Genomic DNA, 14,938 nt, shown 5'->3' with positions numbered 1-14,938 from the left:
TATTAGTCTCCCTGCCTGAGGTTCAGGTAGGGGGAGAACTCCCCTCAAGTAATAACCACTAAAAGCGATACGTATCTAAAATACTATTTACAAATATTTACAGTTCAAAGCAGAAGATGCTAAAAAAATGCCACGGAAACTGAAGAGTTTCAATCTCAGACCACGAGCAGTAGAAAGGAACCGGAGAGGCGATAGGTCCATGCTGCCCCTTATGCCCTCCTCCTGCTTCAGACCAAGAGGGTGCAGGCACAGACCAACAGACACTGCTAGCGAGAATCTTTGGGTCTCAGGTACATGGAGCGCATTCATACCCAAGTGGAAGAAACAGAACTAATAATCTGAAGAACAGTAAGATACACAGAGGGCAAGAGTTAGAACTGAACAACAAGCAAAGGGCTAGAAAAAAACTGCAGGAAGAGTTGGAGGAATTTGTGAACTCTGAAAAGCAAATATAAAAATATCATCAATGATTTCCGGATCAAGTATACTATCTTTAAGTGTTTGGGGTAGAGTGAAAGGGGATTTGCAAAAATTGACAGTCCAGTGAAGTCTGAGAATCAAACTAGGTATCTCCTTCATATGTACTAAAAATGCTGCAGGCCAAATTAGTCTTTCAGTGACACTTTTGCAACCTCATTTTCTTCAATGCACAAGTATAATGCACAGTTCTGTTAATGCACTTTCATATTCATTCTCTGCACTCTCCAACTCATGCTCTCAACTGGGTTTGCTCTGCATGGAGGACAGAACAGCAAAAACTTTTTTTCACATCAGTAAGATGACATTTTGAACACAATGTTTATCTAGATAAGGAAAACAGGGTGACTTTACATTGGGACTGGACAACAATTTTTCCCTAAATCTAGAAAAAAAACCCTGGGAACTGATCTGTTGAGTAGGGAGAGAGGTGTCACTTTTAGAGCAGAATCTCACTTTACAAGGGGAAAGAATTAGATTTTATTTTAGGAAAATAGTTGCGTGGAGGGAGATTCCATACTTGACAGAAGATGTATAGCCACTGTTACAAATAATACTAAAGATTAAGATACTAGAGAATGAGTTATTTCTCTTTTCTAGTTAGATTATACAAAGTACTGTCAAAGGTACAAAGTAGTTAGTTTCACCCTGTCCCCAGTTCCCAAAAATAAACTGATCAGTTTCCATTGGTTTATGTGGTGGATCTCCCTCACACAAAAAGAGAAAATTAATTTAAAGCAGGAAAATGTGACTATAAAGTGATGAAAATCAGCAGGTGAGCCTCAGGAGCAAAGAGTGTTTGAAATTACTTTTCTTTTTTTTAATTGATTACATTTCAAATAGCAGCCTCCCTTTTAGATCTTTATATTGACCAACAAAAGTACAAGTTACTTAAAAGATGTGTACACTTTTATATTTCCAGATGTCAATTTTGGTTTGCTTGCAAAATAGGTTATCTAATATAGATCACTTCTGTGTGGCAAATTCTGTGGCATCTACTTCTGGAACCATTAGTCTACCTCCTGAACAATCTACAGAAGCTATTTGTTGATTAGAAAACATAACAAGATGGCAAATTTATATATTTGGTCCAGTTTGGGGTTAGGGGAGAAGAAAAATACAAATACGCAACAGAATGTCTTATACTTACTCTTTGGTCTTTGTCACCTATCAAACAAACTGCTCGAAGTGTCGGTACCCATCTCTTGAACTCATTCATCCAGTTATGTAACGTGGACTTGGGAACTAATACCATGTGTGGGCCAGGAATATTTCTGTAGTGTTTCATGTACCCAAGGAGAGAAATTGTTTGCAGTGTCTTTCCAAGACCCTGTTAAGAAGTTAAAATTTATTCTGTTACTAATGGGGAAAGGCTCTCTTAAAAAATGCCCTTAGCAACTCAGTGGTAAGCTTAAAAAAAAATGGTGAAAAGCAGGTGAAAACAAAAACTAGCAAAAATAAGCAATCCCAAAAACCAGAGGTCCCCAAGATACACTGTACTGACAGCTACTTTATTTCCAAAGCAAGCAGTGAAATAAATTAGTTTACTTTTTTTAAATCTTTTAAGAACTAGTAAGTCTTGTGTGACTTGCTAAAGTAGTACAGAAAAATAGCCTACAGCATAAAATGACTGAAGGGTTTCAGCAATTTATGGTAGCAAACACCGTTTGAAACCTGATAGTTACTGGTTGCAGAAAACATTAGAACATTACTGTATTTGAACAGACAAAAAAAAGCAGGTCAGTAATCCATTATTTTGATTCTGAAACCTGAAAGATAACTTAAAGCTGTACAAGCTTTGTTTTTGCTAGAAAACTCATGTGCACCTATATTCTCAAATACATTAAGGATGTTTTCAAATTTGGGTTCATAAAGTCAAGCACCTAAAAGTCCACAGCAGTCAACGCCTATATAAAGTGGCCTGATTTTCAAAGGTAAGGAGCACCTCTAGCTCCCCCTGACTTCAAACTGAGTTGAAGCTACTCAGCTCTTCCAAGACCCAGGCCATTTATTTAGATGCCTAAACATGGATTCAGGGCCCACTCAATCCAGCACATTTTGACTTAAGTACTTCAAATTCCTGTTGAACTTTAATTCTGTCCTTAACAGAAATAATACATTTAAACAAGTTTAACTAGATACAAATAATTCTATTTGAACAGTTACAGCTTAAGCCTAAATGAACTGACCAGGCCTCTTTAAACAGAGAATTTAAGTAGTTGTATTTCCTACAGAGAACTACTTATCTAGCAAATTTTTGGATAAATTAGTCGTAGACTTCCACACAAGTTGCTCACAGTGATTTTGTGTTCCACTGATGTCACAAGATATTGGTATTTAGCAAGCAAAGATGTATCTCAGACTAAAATTCAAATCCACTTTATAAGCAGTATTTTCTGTTTAATAAAAAACAGAATAAATTAAGATTTTGCATTATCACAGTAAAAAAAATGAAGTTTAGCAGGAAATATTGAGGAAAATGCAGATTAAGAGGATTCAGATGATAAAGTTAATTGATGCAGAAGATGATGATGACCTGGATATCAGAAAAAATTATTTATTATTATTTTTATTTTTTTTAAATGATTATTTTTGTTTCCAGAACTCAACTCATGTTTTCAAAAAGATCAACAGTTCCAGCTACTGGAGAAGTATTTTAGAAGAAATAGGTTAAAAGCAGAACAGTGGCAAACAGCAAAGCTAAACTTTTTTTTAAAGTTTTAATTAATACTTAATACCACCCAAAACCCAAATATGTGTAAGTTTAAAATTTTCCATACATTCTGGGTTATGGTAAACTTGCCTTGTCATTAATAAATGCTCCAGTTAGAACTGTAGTTCTACCAGTTGGTTTAGAAAAACCTTTGATCTTATCAAGCTCAAGGATTTCTCTCTTCTACAGATGCACTATGTTCAAAATTTAACATTTCATTGTAAACAGTCTAATGTAGACTCAGCTGGTTCAAATTTTGTTTGAATAGTTTTTATTGCAAAGAAAATCTCCAATAAGCTATTAGAAGTAGAATATGTTGAACTGAACTCACTTCCGTTCTTCTAGTTCAATAGCTTCAAAACCAGATACAACTAAAGGCAACGGGGGACCCAAGGGAAAGAATGCATCTAAGTATCCATATTATCAACCTCACTTGGGAGTCACAACAACGTAATAGGTGAAAGTTATCCAACTCATTTCCCTCTTCCTTTCTTCTTGTGACAGAGTGCTAGCAATAGCACCCTGATCACAGACAATGCTGCAGAACCAAAAAGGCTGCAGGCCCAGCTGGAGGCAGTTAACCACTTTCTATTGGGGGATTATGAGCACCTGGGTAGTAATTACTGAGCTAATGATGAAATTGGGAGGATATAACTAAAAGGAACAGGAAGCTCGGAAAGTTAGCTACACTGAGGAGGAAGGCTGCGTGGAAAGCTTCTGTTACAAGATACCTGAATTATGTTGTGTGTGTAAAAAAAAAAGTGGAGGAATAAAAAGTACACATGGTAAAAGGAAAACAGCCTAGGCCTGTTTATGACCATGAGTTGAAAGACACAGGCCAGACAGCACATCACATCGGGTAGTGACCGAGGCACTAGTGTATGCTTACCCGGAATCTTAAATCTTGATCTTGATCTAGAGAAGGTGATTGGAGCAAAGGCAAGGGGATCCAGACGTGATGGAGGAGATGCTATGCTGGCTAGTCAAGCAACAGATGAAGTTGCAGAAGACCCAGCAGGAGGAGAGAGAAGTACTCCTGGGCTGGCAGGTGCAGCAACAGTGGACACAACAGGAGTTTATCAAGGAGTAGTTTAAAAATACAGCAACAGCGCCTGCATAAGTTTGTAAATTCCAGTGAGGGAACTAGAAATCAGGCAGCAGGCCTGGAACTATGTAAGACGGCCCAGGATTTGATGCCCTTTGCTGACTTTTGAGTTGGTGGCTACTAGTGCCAGATGGCACAAGGATGTTTGGGCATTACAGCTGGCCACTTACCTACCTGGTGAAGCTCAAGCAGCTTACATGGCCCTGAGCAAGCACCAAGCCAGGGACTATGACATTCTGAAAGCCACTATCGTGGACAAAGATGGGCTTGTCAGCAGAGACGTACCACCAAAAATTTAGAATGGCTATGTGGATACATCCCACGCCATTTGCACAGAAGCTGTTACATTGGACCACTCAGCAGCTGAGGCCAGATCTTCAGGCCACAGAGGCCCTGATGGACTCAATTATCCTTGAACAATTTATGCAAAGCATCCCTGAAACTACTAGAGTCTATGTCCAAGTGCACCTGCCAGAATCACTAGAGGCTGAAGTAAAACTAACAAAGGAGTATGTGGAAGCAGACTTCCCATGGAGAGAACTCAGTCCCCCTACAAGCAGGGAAGGGCAAGGAAGAAGGTTGAAGAACCTCCTTTATCAAAAACCGTGAACAGGATGCAACTGTCTGTGCAGCAGTCTGTTACCAGTCCAGGAGCAAAGCACACACAAAGAAAGACCGCCCATACATGGATTACGGGTTTGTGGAGGTCAATGAATGGGCAGATGTAAAAGGTGAGTCTCGGATAAAGACCATTCCCATCAGAATAGGTAAAAGAACCACAAGAGAAATGGTAGACTTGGCAGCAGCAACAGAGAGGGGTGATAACCATTCACATGGGAGATGGTGTGCATGGGAGAAAACACTTACCCCATGGCTGTTGTCCTATGGGAGGTGGGAGGAAGATTTAAATCACAGAGAGCAGGCATAGCAAATTCATTATCCTGTGTAGTCATGATAGGAATGGCTTGGACTAGGTTTCCCTTAAGGACAAGAAATGGAAGGGAAGATCCAAACAAGTGGATCCAAATAAAGTAATCCTGAGGGTAGACCTGTCAGATAGCCCTCCAGGGGTAGTACTAAAGCATCCTAGAAGGAACCAACACATTGGAGGGGGGGAGGAAAACTCAAGAAAATAGCAGTAGGTTAGGAATTACTAGATCAGGGACACTTAGAGGGAAGGAGCGAGGAGATTCGGCTGATTCCCAAGAAAAACAAGCCACGGGCAATGCACAATGTAAAGGGCATACCAAGGAGGGGGGAGCAGGATCCAGATAATGAGGCCTTGACAGACAAACTTACCCCAATGGCCCCAAGTCAGGGACAAGCGAAGACAGAGAGGGACAGAGACCAAGGTATTAAGGCTCTGGAAGGACAACCTGCTCTGATGTATACAACACAGTGTCAAAAGAAACCAAAGTTAAGGTCAGTGGATATGATTGAGGCAATGATCTATGGGCCAAGACAGCTGTGGAGGAAACCTCTACACCCAATGTGTACTTCTTGTGGTGGAAGGCTGGAGACCCTCACTGAAGGCCAGTCTGAAACGACACAAGCCACCCCAGTAGACCTCAACTCCATGAAGAGGGTAGGGCTCGAACACTGAAGACAATCCCTCGGGAGGCAAGAAAGGATCTCAGTTGAAGTGGGGAGGCGGTATGTGAAGAGTGCTAGCAGCAGCACCCTGAACACTGATATTGCTGCAGCATGAAGGCTGCAGATCCAGCTGAAGGCAGTCCCCCAACAGAAAGTGGTTAACTATGAGCACCTGGATGGTAATTACTGGGCTAATGATGAAATTGGAAGGATACAACTAGGAGGAACAGGAAGCTCAGAAGGGAAGATTAGGTGACCTGTGCTGAGGAGGGAGGTTGTGTGGAAAGCTCCTGCTATAAGATGCCCATGTTATGTTCTGTCTGTCAAAAAGCATAGGAATAAAAGGTACACGTGCTGAAAGAAAAACAGCCTGGGTCTGTTTCTGACAACCAGGTGACAGACACAGGCTAGACAGCATAGCACACTGGGTAGTGATGGAGACCCTATGAAATTTACTATTATTGCAGTTCCCACTAGTGGAAGTGCTAATCTAGATGAAACAGGCGTTTTAGCCATCAAGTCAGCTAACGCACACAGCAGAAAGTGTCCCGCAGATTATTCTCTGCACCAATGACTAGAGAGGGAGTGGGGTTTTTTTTTTTTAATCTCACTATATTAGAGTTCTAAAGTGATCAGAACCTGATGGAAATGGCTTCCATCTGGTTCCCTGTAGCAGCCATTTTTCCATGGCAAGGAGCATTTAAGGTGCAAATTATTTTAATACTACTTAAAATAGTTGCAGCTTTAAAAAAAATAAAGGGCAGACTGTTCCATAAAACAACTTTTTCTGAGTTTGGATTTCCTTGAGGCAGATAAGCATATTAAAGGGATTCCATTTCACAAAGGAAGTTGTTGCATAGTTGACAGTTGTTGGAGTAATGGAATACATGTAGTTTTTAACAATGCTGTTGTGTTATGAATTAACCACATTCTAAAAAAAATCATTGAAAGTGTATCATAAATGGCACATCTTGCATTTTATAATATAAACAGCTTCTTTAAAAAAATTAACTTGATCAAAATTTGAATACAGTTCTTGTCTTCATGTTCCTTCTCCCTACATCCCTCTCCCCTCCCAATAAAAATTAGCAATACCTACCATTTCATCTGCTAAGATACCATTGATGCCATTCTCATACAAAGAGATGAGCCAGTTCAACCCTCGAACCTGGTAGTCACGCAGTTTACCCCATTTTACATCTAAAAGTGAAGACATGCAAAAACAGATTAAAAGATTTGTAAAAATATATTTAAAGCCATCATCACATCATTCCCTTACTGCTAATGGACACTACTGCTTTTCTGAAAATAGGAGAATGTGACAGTAGTATTTTCTAGAGAGCAATTAGGACATTGCCAGCAGAGCCTGTGGCATTTCTTAATACATCTGTCTCTATGAGCCTGAAGAGTGACAGCATGGGGAGCATGCTTTTATAGCAGTATGTTTCCTTCCACATCACTAGATGTGCCAAAATTCTAATTTAATAATCTCAATTCAAATCAGAAACCCAAGATATAATAACCAAACATTATTAAGTTAAAGTATATTATCTCTCTTCAAAATTTAGGAACAATTAGATTAAATGCTACTGGAAGGTAGATTAGATTGGTGCTAATTATGTAGTATGCGTAACCTGAAAAATCAAACCCCACCAGTATCAGTATCTGTCTTGCAGAGTAAAATCTCTCCTGCTGCTGCCCTGAGTCTTTTGAATAAGAGTGAAACTACATTACAGTAAGCTTCACTATGATACCACGGAAAGTGACTTGCAGACAGCAATGCTGCTACTGGAAACGCTCTGCTGAAGAAGCAGAAAGGAGAGAGTAAAGTCCTATTTTTCTACCCCCAGCAGCAGAGATGCAAGTCCTGCATCTGTTGTTCATAGCAAAAGTTTCATTCCAGGCCACAAGTATCTGGTCTTCCCCATAAATAGTTTCTTTCCTGCACAATCTAAACTCATCTTAAAATATTACATTTCCAGCCAGATAACAAGATAAAGTTTAAACTGCCAGATCTTCAACAATAGATTCAGGAATATCCAAAATTCAAATATTTGCAAATTTAAAGTTATCCATAAATTCTAGATTATGAGGAGCTTGCAAGAAAGACATCCTCCTCAAGAATGCAAGAATACTAGAAACAGAGGAATTTTAGGGCCCATTGAGACTTTACCAAGAACAGAATGAAAGAGCAAACCATACATGATGGAGAATCTTCAAATCGAGTGCATACATTAGTTGCCTTGGAGCTTTCTGTCAATAGCTCCTCATCTTCTTCCTGTTCTGTTCTACGGTGTCGATAGCTAAAAGATCAAAAATAAAATATAAAACAAGTTTCAAACTAGAATGAGAAAACACTAGACTGCTCCATAATAAAATCTTGATAACATTCTTGACAGAGGTAAGCAAGAGTGATCTGAAGATACTTGCAGACTGATTTCTTATAAATATCTGCAATCTACTTTGTAAGGCTATGCTGGATAATTACGCTTTCCAATTTTAAACTCATCTACTGTTTTGTTTCACTATGTTTGCTGATTTACATTGATGTGAGTATTTTAATGCTGTGCTGACAGCTCAACTAACAGTTTACTTTACCTATGTACAGAAGGAATATTTTCTCCCCTTCTGTTACTACCAAGGCTCTAATACAAGGGTAGGGAGCAAAATGCTTAGAGAAGAGCAAAAAAAGCAAAGACTGTAAGAAGGGTGCTAATACTAGCCTCTAACAGGGAGGTTGTATTTATAAAAGGCAGCTCCTAAGCTTCTGCAAAGCTTCCCAGTGGCAGCTGCTTTCAGAAGTTAGAGAAACACCTACATCTTAACAACAAACAAAGACAAAAACAAAATACATTTCCTTTTAGCATTTTGGTTCACCTATAAAATTCAGTACACATGGATTCTCCAAGAGCCATTAAATTTACTCCCTCCCCCCCCCTTCTTTCTTTGTTCACTTCACCACCCAAAATTATTTGGACTCTGACCAAAACTCGGTTTATAAACAGCAGTGGTTATTTCATTGCAAAATGACTCTCCATTTTATAATGCTGTATATGTATCTAAAAACGAAGGCAAAAGCATCAACAATTTTGAGAAGATAAAGCAAAATACCCTACAGCATCTCTTCTCTTTTAAAGGAAGTTCCTAATCTGCAAAAAGACACAGAAACATACTGTAATATGTAATAACAGGTATTACTTACTCGCCAACTGACAATAGATTCTGTTTCTCATCCTTTTTTATTCGTGGACGTCCTGGCTTCATTTTCAAAGGTGAAGTTGGGGTCTTTTGAGCAGCAGGCTGAATGAAATGAGCAAACAGCTCAGTCTGCTTTAACAGATACTCAAATCTGTTTGCTCTGTCTGTTTGCTGTTGACAGAATGAAAAACAAGTTACTTGAGCAAGTGAAACATTACAGTATACTTGTATTATAAAAATTTAGAATCTAGAATTACAATGAATGGCTTAGAATGATTCAAATTCCAAAGTGTATTCTTCAAAATATGTAGCTACAAAAGTGAACGGCTGTGAAGTGGATTTGATCCCATCAAACAGCCCAGAATAAGTCTAGGCCAAAGTCACAGAGAAGACACCTGCATAAGACTGAAATCTAACTTTGAGACCAAGGATCTCTAGAACACAAGTTGCTGTGTCCAAAGATATTTCAGATGGCAATATTACAGGTTGTTGAATCCCACAAGTTGTCTAAAAGGTATTTTTCCTATGAAACAGACTTCATTTGGAACAGCAGGTCTGTTTCCCAAGAAACTGAAAAGTCTGAAGAAAGTCCCATATATGAGAAGTTCAGTTTATTATGGTAAAGCACCAGTAGGCTGAAGACAACCTTTCTGTAAGTCAATCAATGTAGTGTTGTCACAGTGTGCAGACTGAGGAAGGTAACTGTTTTAGTATCAACTGCTGTCCATAACTTTGCCAGGAAACAGCAGTATTAAACAGACAAAGACCCTTAATTTTTTAATTCAGTATCATGTGGGTAGCAGTGAACTGATAACATCCATTTTAGTTTAACTCTTCTGCAGCTTAGTAAAGCTATATTGAGTTATAAACAGAAAGGATCTAAAAAAAGGAAGCTTTGACAGGAGAGCAGAGAGTGTTGGAGGGCCTCTTTCCCAACATACTAGCCAGAGCTTGACAGAAGATCATCCATTAACTTGTTATGAATGCTAGCAATATCCCCTTTTAAAGCAACTGGAGAGGAAGAGAAAGAGGGGACAGGTCTTCCCACTAATGTTCCCCCTCGACCTCAGATCTTCTATATCAGGTTCTGAAGTCTAGTACATTTGCAAGTCTTGGATTCAGTCACTAACCCAAGGTCACACTATGAATCAGTGACAGGTAGGATTAGAACTCAGAATTTCCTGCCCCCCAGTCTAGTACTCCAGTCCACTAAATCATGCTACCTCAGAAGAACCTGCCTACTTTGAAGCCTTTCCACCTCAAATCTATTTTGCCTGGTAATTAATATAACTTCAGAGAACTTTCAGTATCAACACAGAGCCTTCTGCTGCATAGCTTTTCATCTTACTCCCCTCACACTGAAACCTACCTCTTTTTTACTGTATAGATTTTGAAGTACAAAAATATGAGATACTGAACTGTTTTCCTAGTGCAGGAAAATAAAAGGTCATGGTCATCTGACCCCATATGTTAAGAAAGTCATGGAGTAATTTTATGGGGTTTTGATTTAAGATAATGATGGGCTCTCCCTCAGACCAGATGCAAGCTCCTGTTTCAGAGGGTGAATGATTATTTCTCAAGTTCTTTTAAGGTGACCTGAGCCCTTTGCTGAACTAGGCACATCTGCCTCAAGAGTCTACAGACAACTCTGAATCACCCAAAGGATCCATAACATGTGTGAAGTGTTCCCTCTTACCAGAAGCTCAATACCTCATCACCACTGCAGTCCCAACAGAAGAGGAAAGAATCAAGTTCTGAACTATGTCATACACCATGGAACTTCACATTAGATCATTCTTATATAAAAAGTACCCCCAAAATCCTAGGATCTCTCACTTTATTTACACCACTAAAATTTCAGAAGCTTCTACCATCTCTCCGCACAGATGACATATCAAGGGAAGTGAGGAAATAAGGGAGGAGTAAAGGACAAAATATGAAAGAGAAGTATCCTACAAATCTCAAAATTAAGATTTCTGCAGAAATGCCTAGTCAAAGTACCAGGAACTTAATGTCCTATTTGATGTCTCAAATAAGAGCAAGAGATTAATTTTTCTATAAAAAGCAACTTCATCAATAGTGGCTAGTTGTACCATATTGTACACGTGCACAAAATTACACACCATTTTCTCTTCATATGTAGGGTCTGGTTCCTGGATTTCTTTTTGTTTTCCTGGTGATCCATCATCAAAACCTTCCTAGGAGGGAAAAAAGAAAAATTAAAACAAATTGAATTCTCCTTTATAAAGATATGCAGCCTTGCTCAGAAATCATCATATTTTGTTCATGTTACCATTTATCCAGAGGATGACACCTCTATCTCGATTCCATGATACAGTCAAACCCAGATCAGTTTTACTTATAAAGAATTGCAGTGTTTTAATTTCAGTTTTGTCCTAGGTGGCAAATTAAGGAGGCAGTGCTATTTGATTTTATTTTGCCTACCAAACCAAATAACTATCACTGATGATTAGATTTGTGAAAGGAAAACAAGTCTCCATTAAATACCGTAGTTTGATTCCTCCCCACCCTACATGAACTTTCCATTTTGGAAACCGAGGAGGGAGGAGTATTTTCTTTGACTACCCCTTCAGACAGGGAAAAAATAAAATTCCATTCTCCCATCTGCTAATAAAGTAGGCTGCTTCAACACCATGCCCCACCACACCAGTGCATCTTTATTAACAATATGAGTTTCATTCGGCTTCTCGGGCTGGGAACAGAGATAATGTGTACGAAAGCAGGAATACTACTGGTATGATCCTACCCCATGCAACTGTCCTGAAGGGGAATTTTACAACATATGTTCTGAAGGAGGTTGGGGAAGAGAATGAGATAGATACCTACAGACAATTACCATCCACCATCTATTTAGATGGCCTATGCAAGAGGTTATTTACCTCACTTCAGTCTCTAGTGGCCAGTGGGGAATGAACAAGTGATACCAAAACAAAACAGGCAGGAATAAATGCAAAGCAAAAAATGAGAAAGAAAGAACATAGACAGAAAAAAGGAGACATAGTAAATACTGTGCCACATCAAAAGAGGATATGAAAGTGTAAAGTAAAAAAATGTATTGGTCAGTCAAAAAGGGAAGGATCCAACAGAAAAAGAGATGAAAAAATCACTGCACTAAGGCACTAAACACTTCTTCCATCAAGTTTGAATTCAAATAATTCTTGAATCTCTCTGTAAATAAATCAGACGTTCTTTTTTCATCTTTTGAAAGTGTAACATTTATTTCATTATATACAGAAGAGACTGAGCAGCATAAGAAGGAACTGTATGCACAAAAATTCTCAGATGAAGATTTCCTAATTTCAATACCTAGTTATGGCATGTTTCCTATATGGAAGCTATACTTTTCAGCCAAAGAATATAGTGTCACTGCTCTTCATGGCTTCTTAGGACTTGTCTACATTAGCATTTTTCCTTAAAGTCTCCCACCACTGGTAGCAACAACATAGCTGTCCACCAATGTTTTATCACCTAAGGCAGGGGTGGCCAACCCACAGCTCGCGAGCCGCATGTGCCTCTTTGCATGAGGCTCTTTGCTCTGTGCATTGTATGGGGCCCCAAAGTGAAATTGACAAGCTGCTGCAAAAATGGACGGAGCAGCGCGAATTGGCTCTTTGCAGTATCTATAGCTATTTTTTGGCTCTTCGTCTCTGACTGGTTGGCCATCCCTGATCTAAGGATATCAGCAGCTAGTCTACACTAGCTTTCTCACCATTGTTACTAAATGAAGAGTTACATCAGTAGTAGTCCAATGATGGGAGATTAAAAAAAGTCAGTGCAGACAAGACCCTAATTGTTCTTCATATGGGGTGAAGGAAGTGAGTTTCTGGCTGGGATCTGACTGCCTTTTTGGCTAATTAAACAATGTCTGGATCGGGGGGAAAAAAGAGCAAATCTGGTAACAAAGCATTTCCTTCTGAATCAATGTAGATCAATATTCCAGAAGAAGGAGACAGAGCACTTCTAAATCTCCATCATGAAACTTTCCAATCCAGTTAAAAAAAAAAAAAGGAACTCCAGATATAAGTATGTCAAGAAATATTTTGAAACAGACATGCTAAGTAGTCTGGCCTCCTCTTAATAAAAGAACTGTAACTTACAAAAGACAAAAACCACATACATGTCTAAAATCTTTGTTTAACAGCTTCCCACTTAGCTTTTACACTTTTTTTTTTTTAAACAGCCCTATGTGTTGCCTTACTTATGCAGGTTTAAATATTACTTAATACCCACAATGCTTTACTTATTTATTCATCTGAAGGAGCTACTTAAAAAATGGAATTTGCAAATTAGTCAGATTAAGTAGGTTGACTGTAAAGAATGATTCAGAAGGTGAAACATTCAGCAATACAAGCAAGATAAACTAGTTTCCATGAATGGCTAAAGAAACAAATGCTGTTACAAAACAATAATCTCTACGCATTAATTAAAATCCCAGATTTTCCTAAACCCTTGACATTTCTAGATTAGACATCAGTTGCCAAAATAAGCTATTGCAGATCACAGAAGATGTTAATGCTTTATAAAATGTTGCTAGATGTATTCAGTTTTTCCATAATTTAAAGAGAAAACAACAAAAAATAAGTCTTTGCTGGGATGCTCACTTTGGAAGAGCAGCATAGTGAATTCAACAGATATAACTGCACTACAAAAAGAACCTGAGAAAAATAGATTTCCAGCTAGATGCTTCTGGAATAAGACCAAGCACGGAAAGCAGAGCTGGCCACGTTTAGGAAGTGTGCAAGGATTTCAGTTTGCCTTCAAAAAATCAAGTTTCAGATTGATTAACGGGGGGAAGTAGGGAGCCTCTTGTTTTAATGGATTGCTGTACACAGCGCCCACCGAAATGACAGGGCAGTGAACAGAAACAGACTAGCAACGCTGATTAGGGAAGTTGTTTTTCTCTCGAGGGAGGAGAATGTATACTTTCTGCTCAAGGTGGAGTGGAAATTTTGAACAGCTGCTCTTTACCCTGCGGACTAGATACCCGCTTCCCACCCAGCCCCTTGATAACTAGACCTTCTCCTTCCCCCCATTCATTCATGAAACGAGGAGAGACGACGTGCACCCGCTGTGCGGGGCCGGCGACCAGCCAGGGAGGCGCCTCTGCTCCGCTGCTCACACACACGCTGCTGGCGGCTCCTTATCCGCTCGCTCGCTCGCTCTATTGTCTCTGCCCCATGCGGCTCATGCACCCAGCCAGCCCCGGCCCTCGTGGCACCGCACGACGAGAAGGCGGCGGGCAGAGAAGGGCTCGGACACCCACTACCGCCCGGCCGGCTCTGCGGAGCTGCGGACAGACCGGGAGGACTGTGCCCGGCTCATTCCCGCCCCGGGTCCCATCTCCCCCGGTGGGGGACGGGAGGGGGCAGAGGGAGCCGCAGAAGCTCGGAGCGGGAAACGGGGAGTGACCGGAGAACTAGGAGTGAGGGGGCACCGCCGCCCCAGCCCTCCTCGCTCACACACGCCTGCTCCCCGGCGGGGGGGGGAAGCTCCTCACCTCCACAGCGCCGTCACCCCCGGCTGCCCCCCCACTAGGAGGCGCTGCCGCCGCGGCCTCGCCGCCGTTGTTGGTGGAGACGGGGGGCGCGGTGCTGCTGGCAGCCAAGAGGGTCTCATCCGGCGGCGGTTCCTGCTGCCCGGCGGACATGATCCCGGTGCGCCCGCCCCGCAGACAATGCCGGGCCGGGGCCCCGCGCCCGTTGGGCGGGGAAGAGGAGCGAGCCCCTGACGCAGTTGCTGACGGAACCGGGCGGGGGAAGGGACGGGGACGCCGCTGGCCCCTCGCCGGCCCCCAGCTGAGGGCCCCGTCGCTGCTACCGCCCCGGCTTTCT

The 14,938-nt window shown here is 40.8% G+C and overlaps 1 protein-coding gene across 1 annotated transcript in view; it reads right to left on the bottom strand.

Moving 5' to 3' along the window:
• The window catches only part of SMARCA5 (SWI/SNF related, matrix associated, actin dependent regulator of chromatin, subfamily a, member 5), a 46,238-nt gene extending 31,300 nt beyond the window's left edge, over positions 1-14,938 (bottom strand). Inside the window, exons 1-6 of the mRNA XM_067568019.1 lie at positions 14,605-14,938; positions 11,210-11,284; positions 9,091-9,257; positions 8,091-8,191; positions 6,988-7,088; positions 1,628-1,807 (exon numbers count right to left, since the gene is read on the bottom strand). Of these exons, the coding sequence (XP_067424120.1) occupies positions 1,628-1,807; positions 6,988-7,088; positions 8,091-8,191; positions 9,091-9,257; positions 11,210-11,284; positions 14,605-14,754 (774 nt within the window). The 5' untranslated portion in view covers positions 14,755-14,938. The remainder of the gene's footprint in view (positions 1-1,627; positions 1,808-6,987; positions 7,089-8,090; positions 8,192-9,090; positions 9,258-11,209; positions 11,285-14,604) is intronic.

Source organism: Emydura macquarii, unplaced genomic scaffold, assembly GCF_026122565.2.
Source record: "Emydura macquarii macquarii isolate MOO-44397 ecotype Brisbane River unplaced genomic scaffold, CSIRO-AGI_Emac_v2 contig_2834, whole genome shotgun sequence".
Classification (NCBI taxonomy): domain Eukaryota; kingdom Metazoa; phylum Chordata; order Testudines; family Chelidae; genus Emydura; species Emydura macquarii.
The sequence above is the reverse complement of the archived record's forward strand: the minus strand, read 5'-3'. Positions and strand labels throughout refer to the sequence as shown.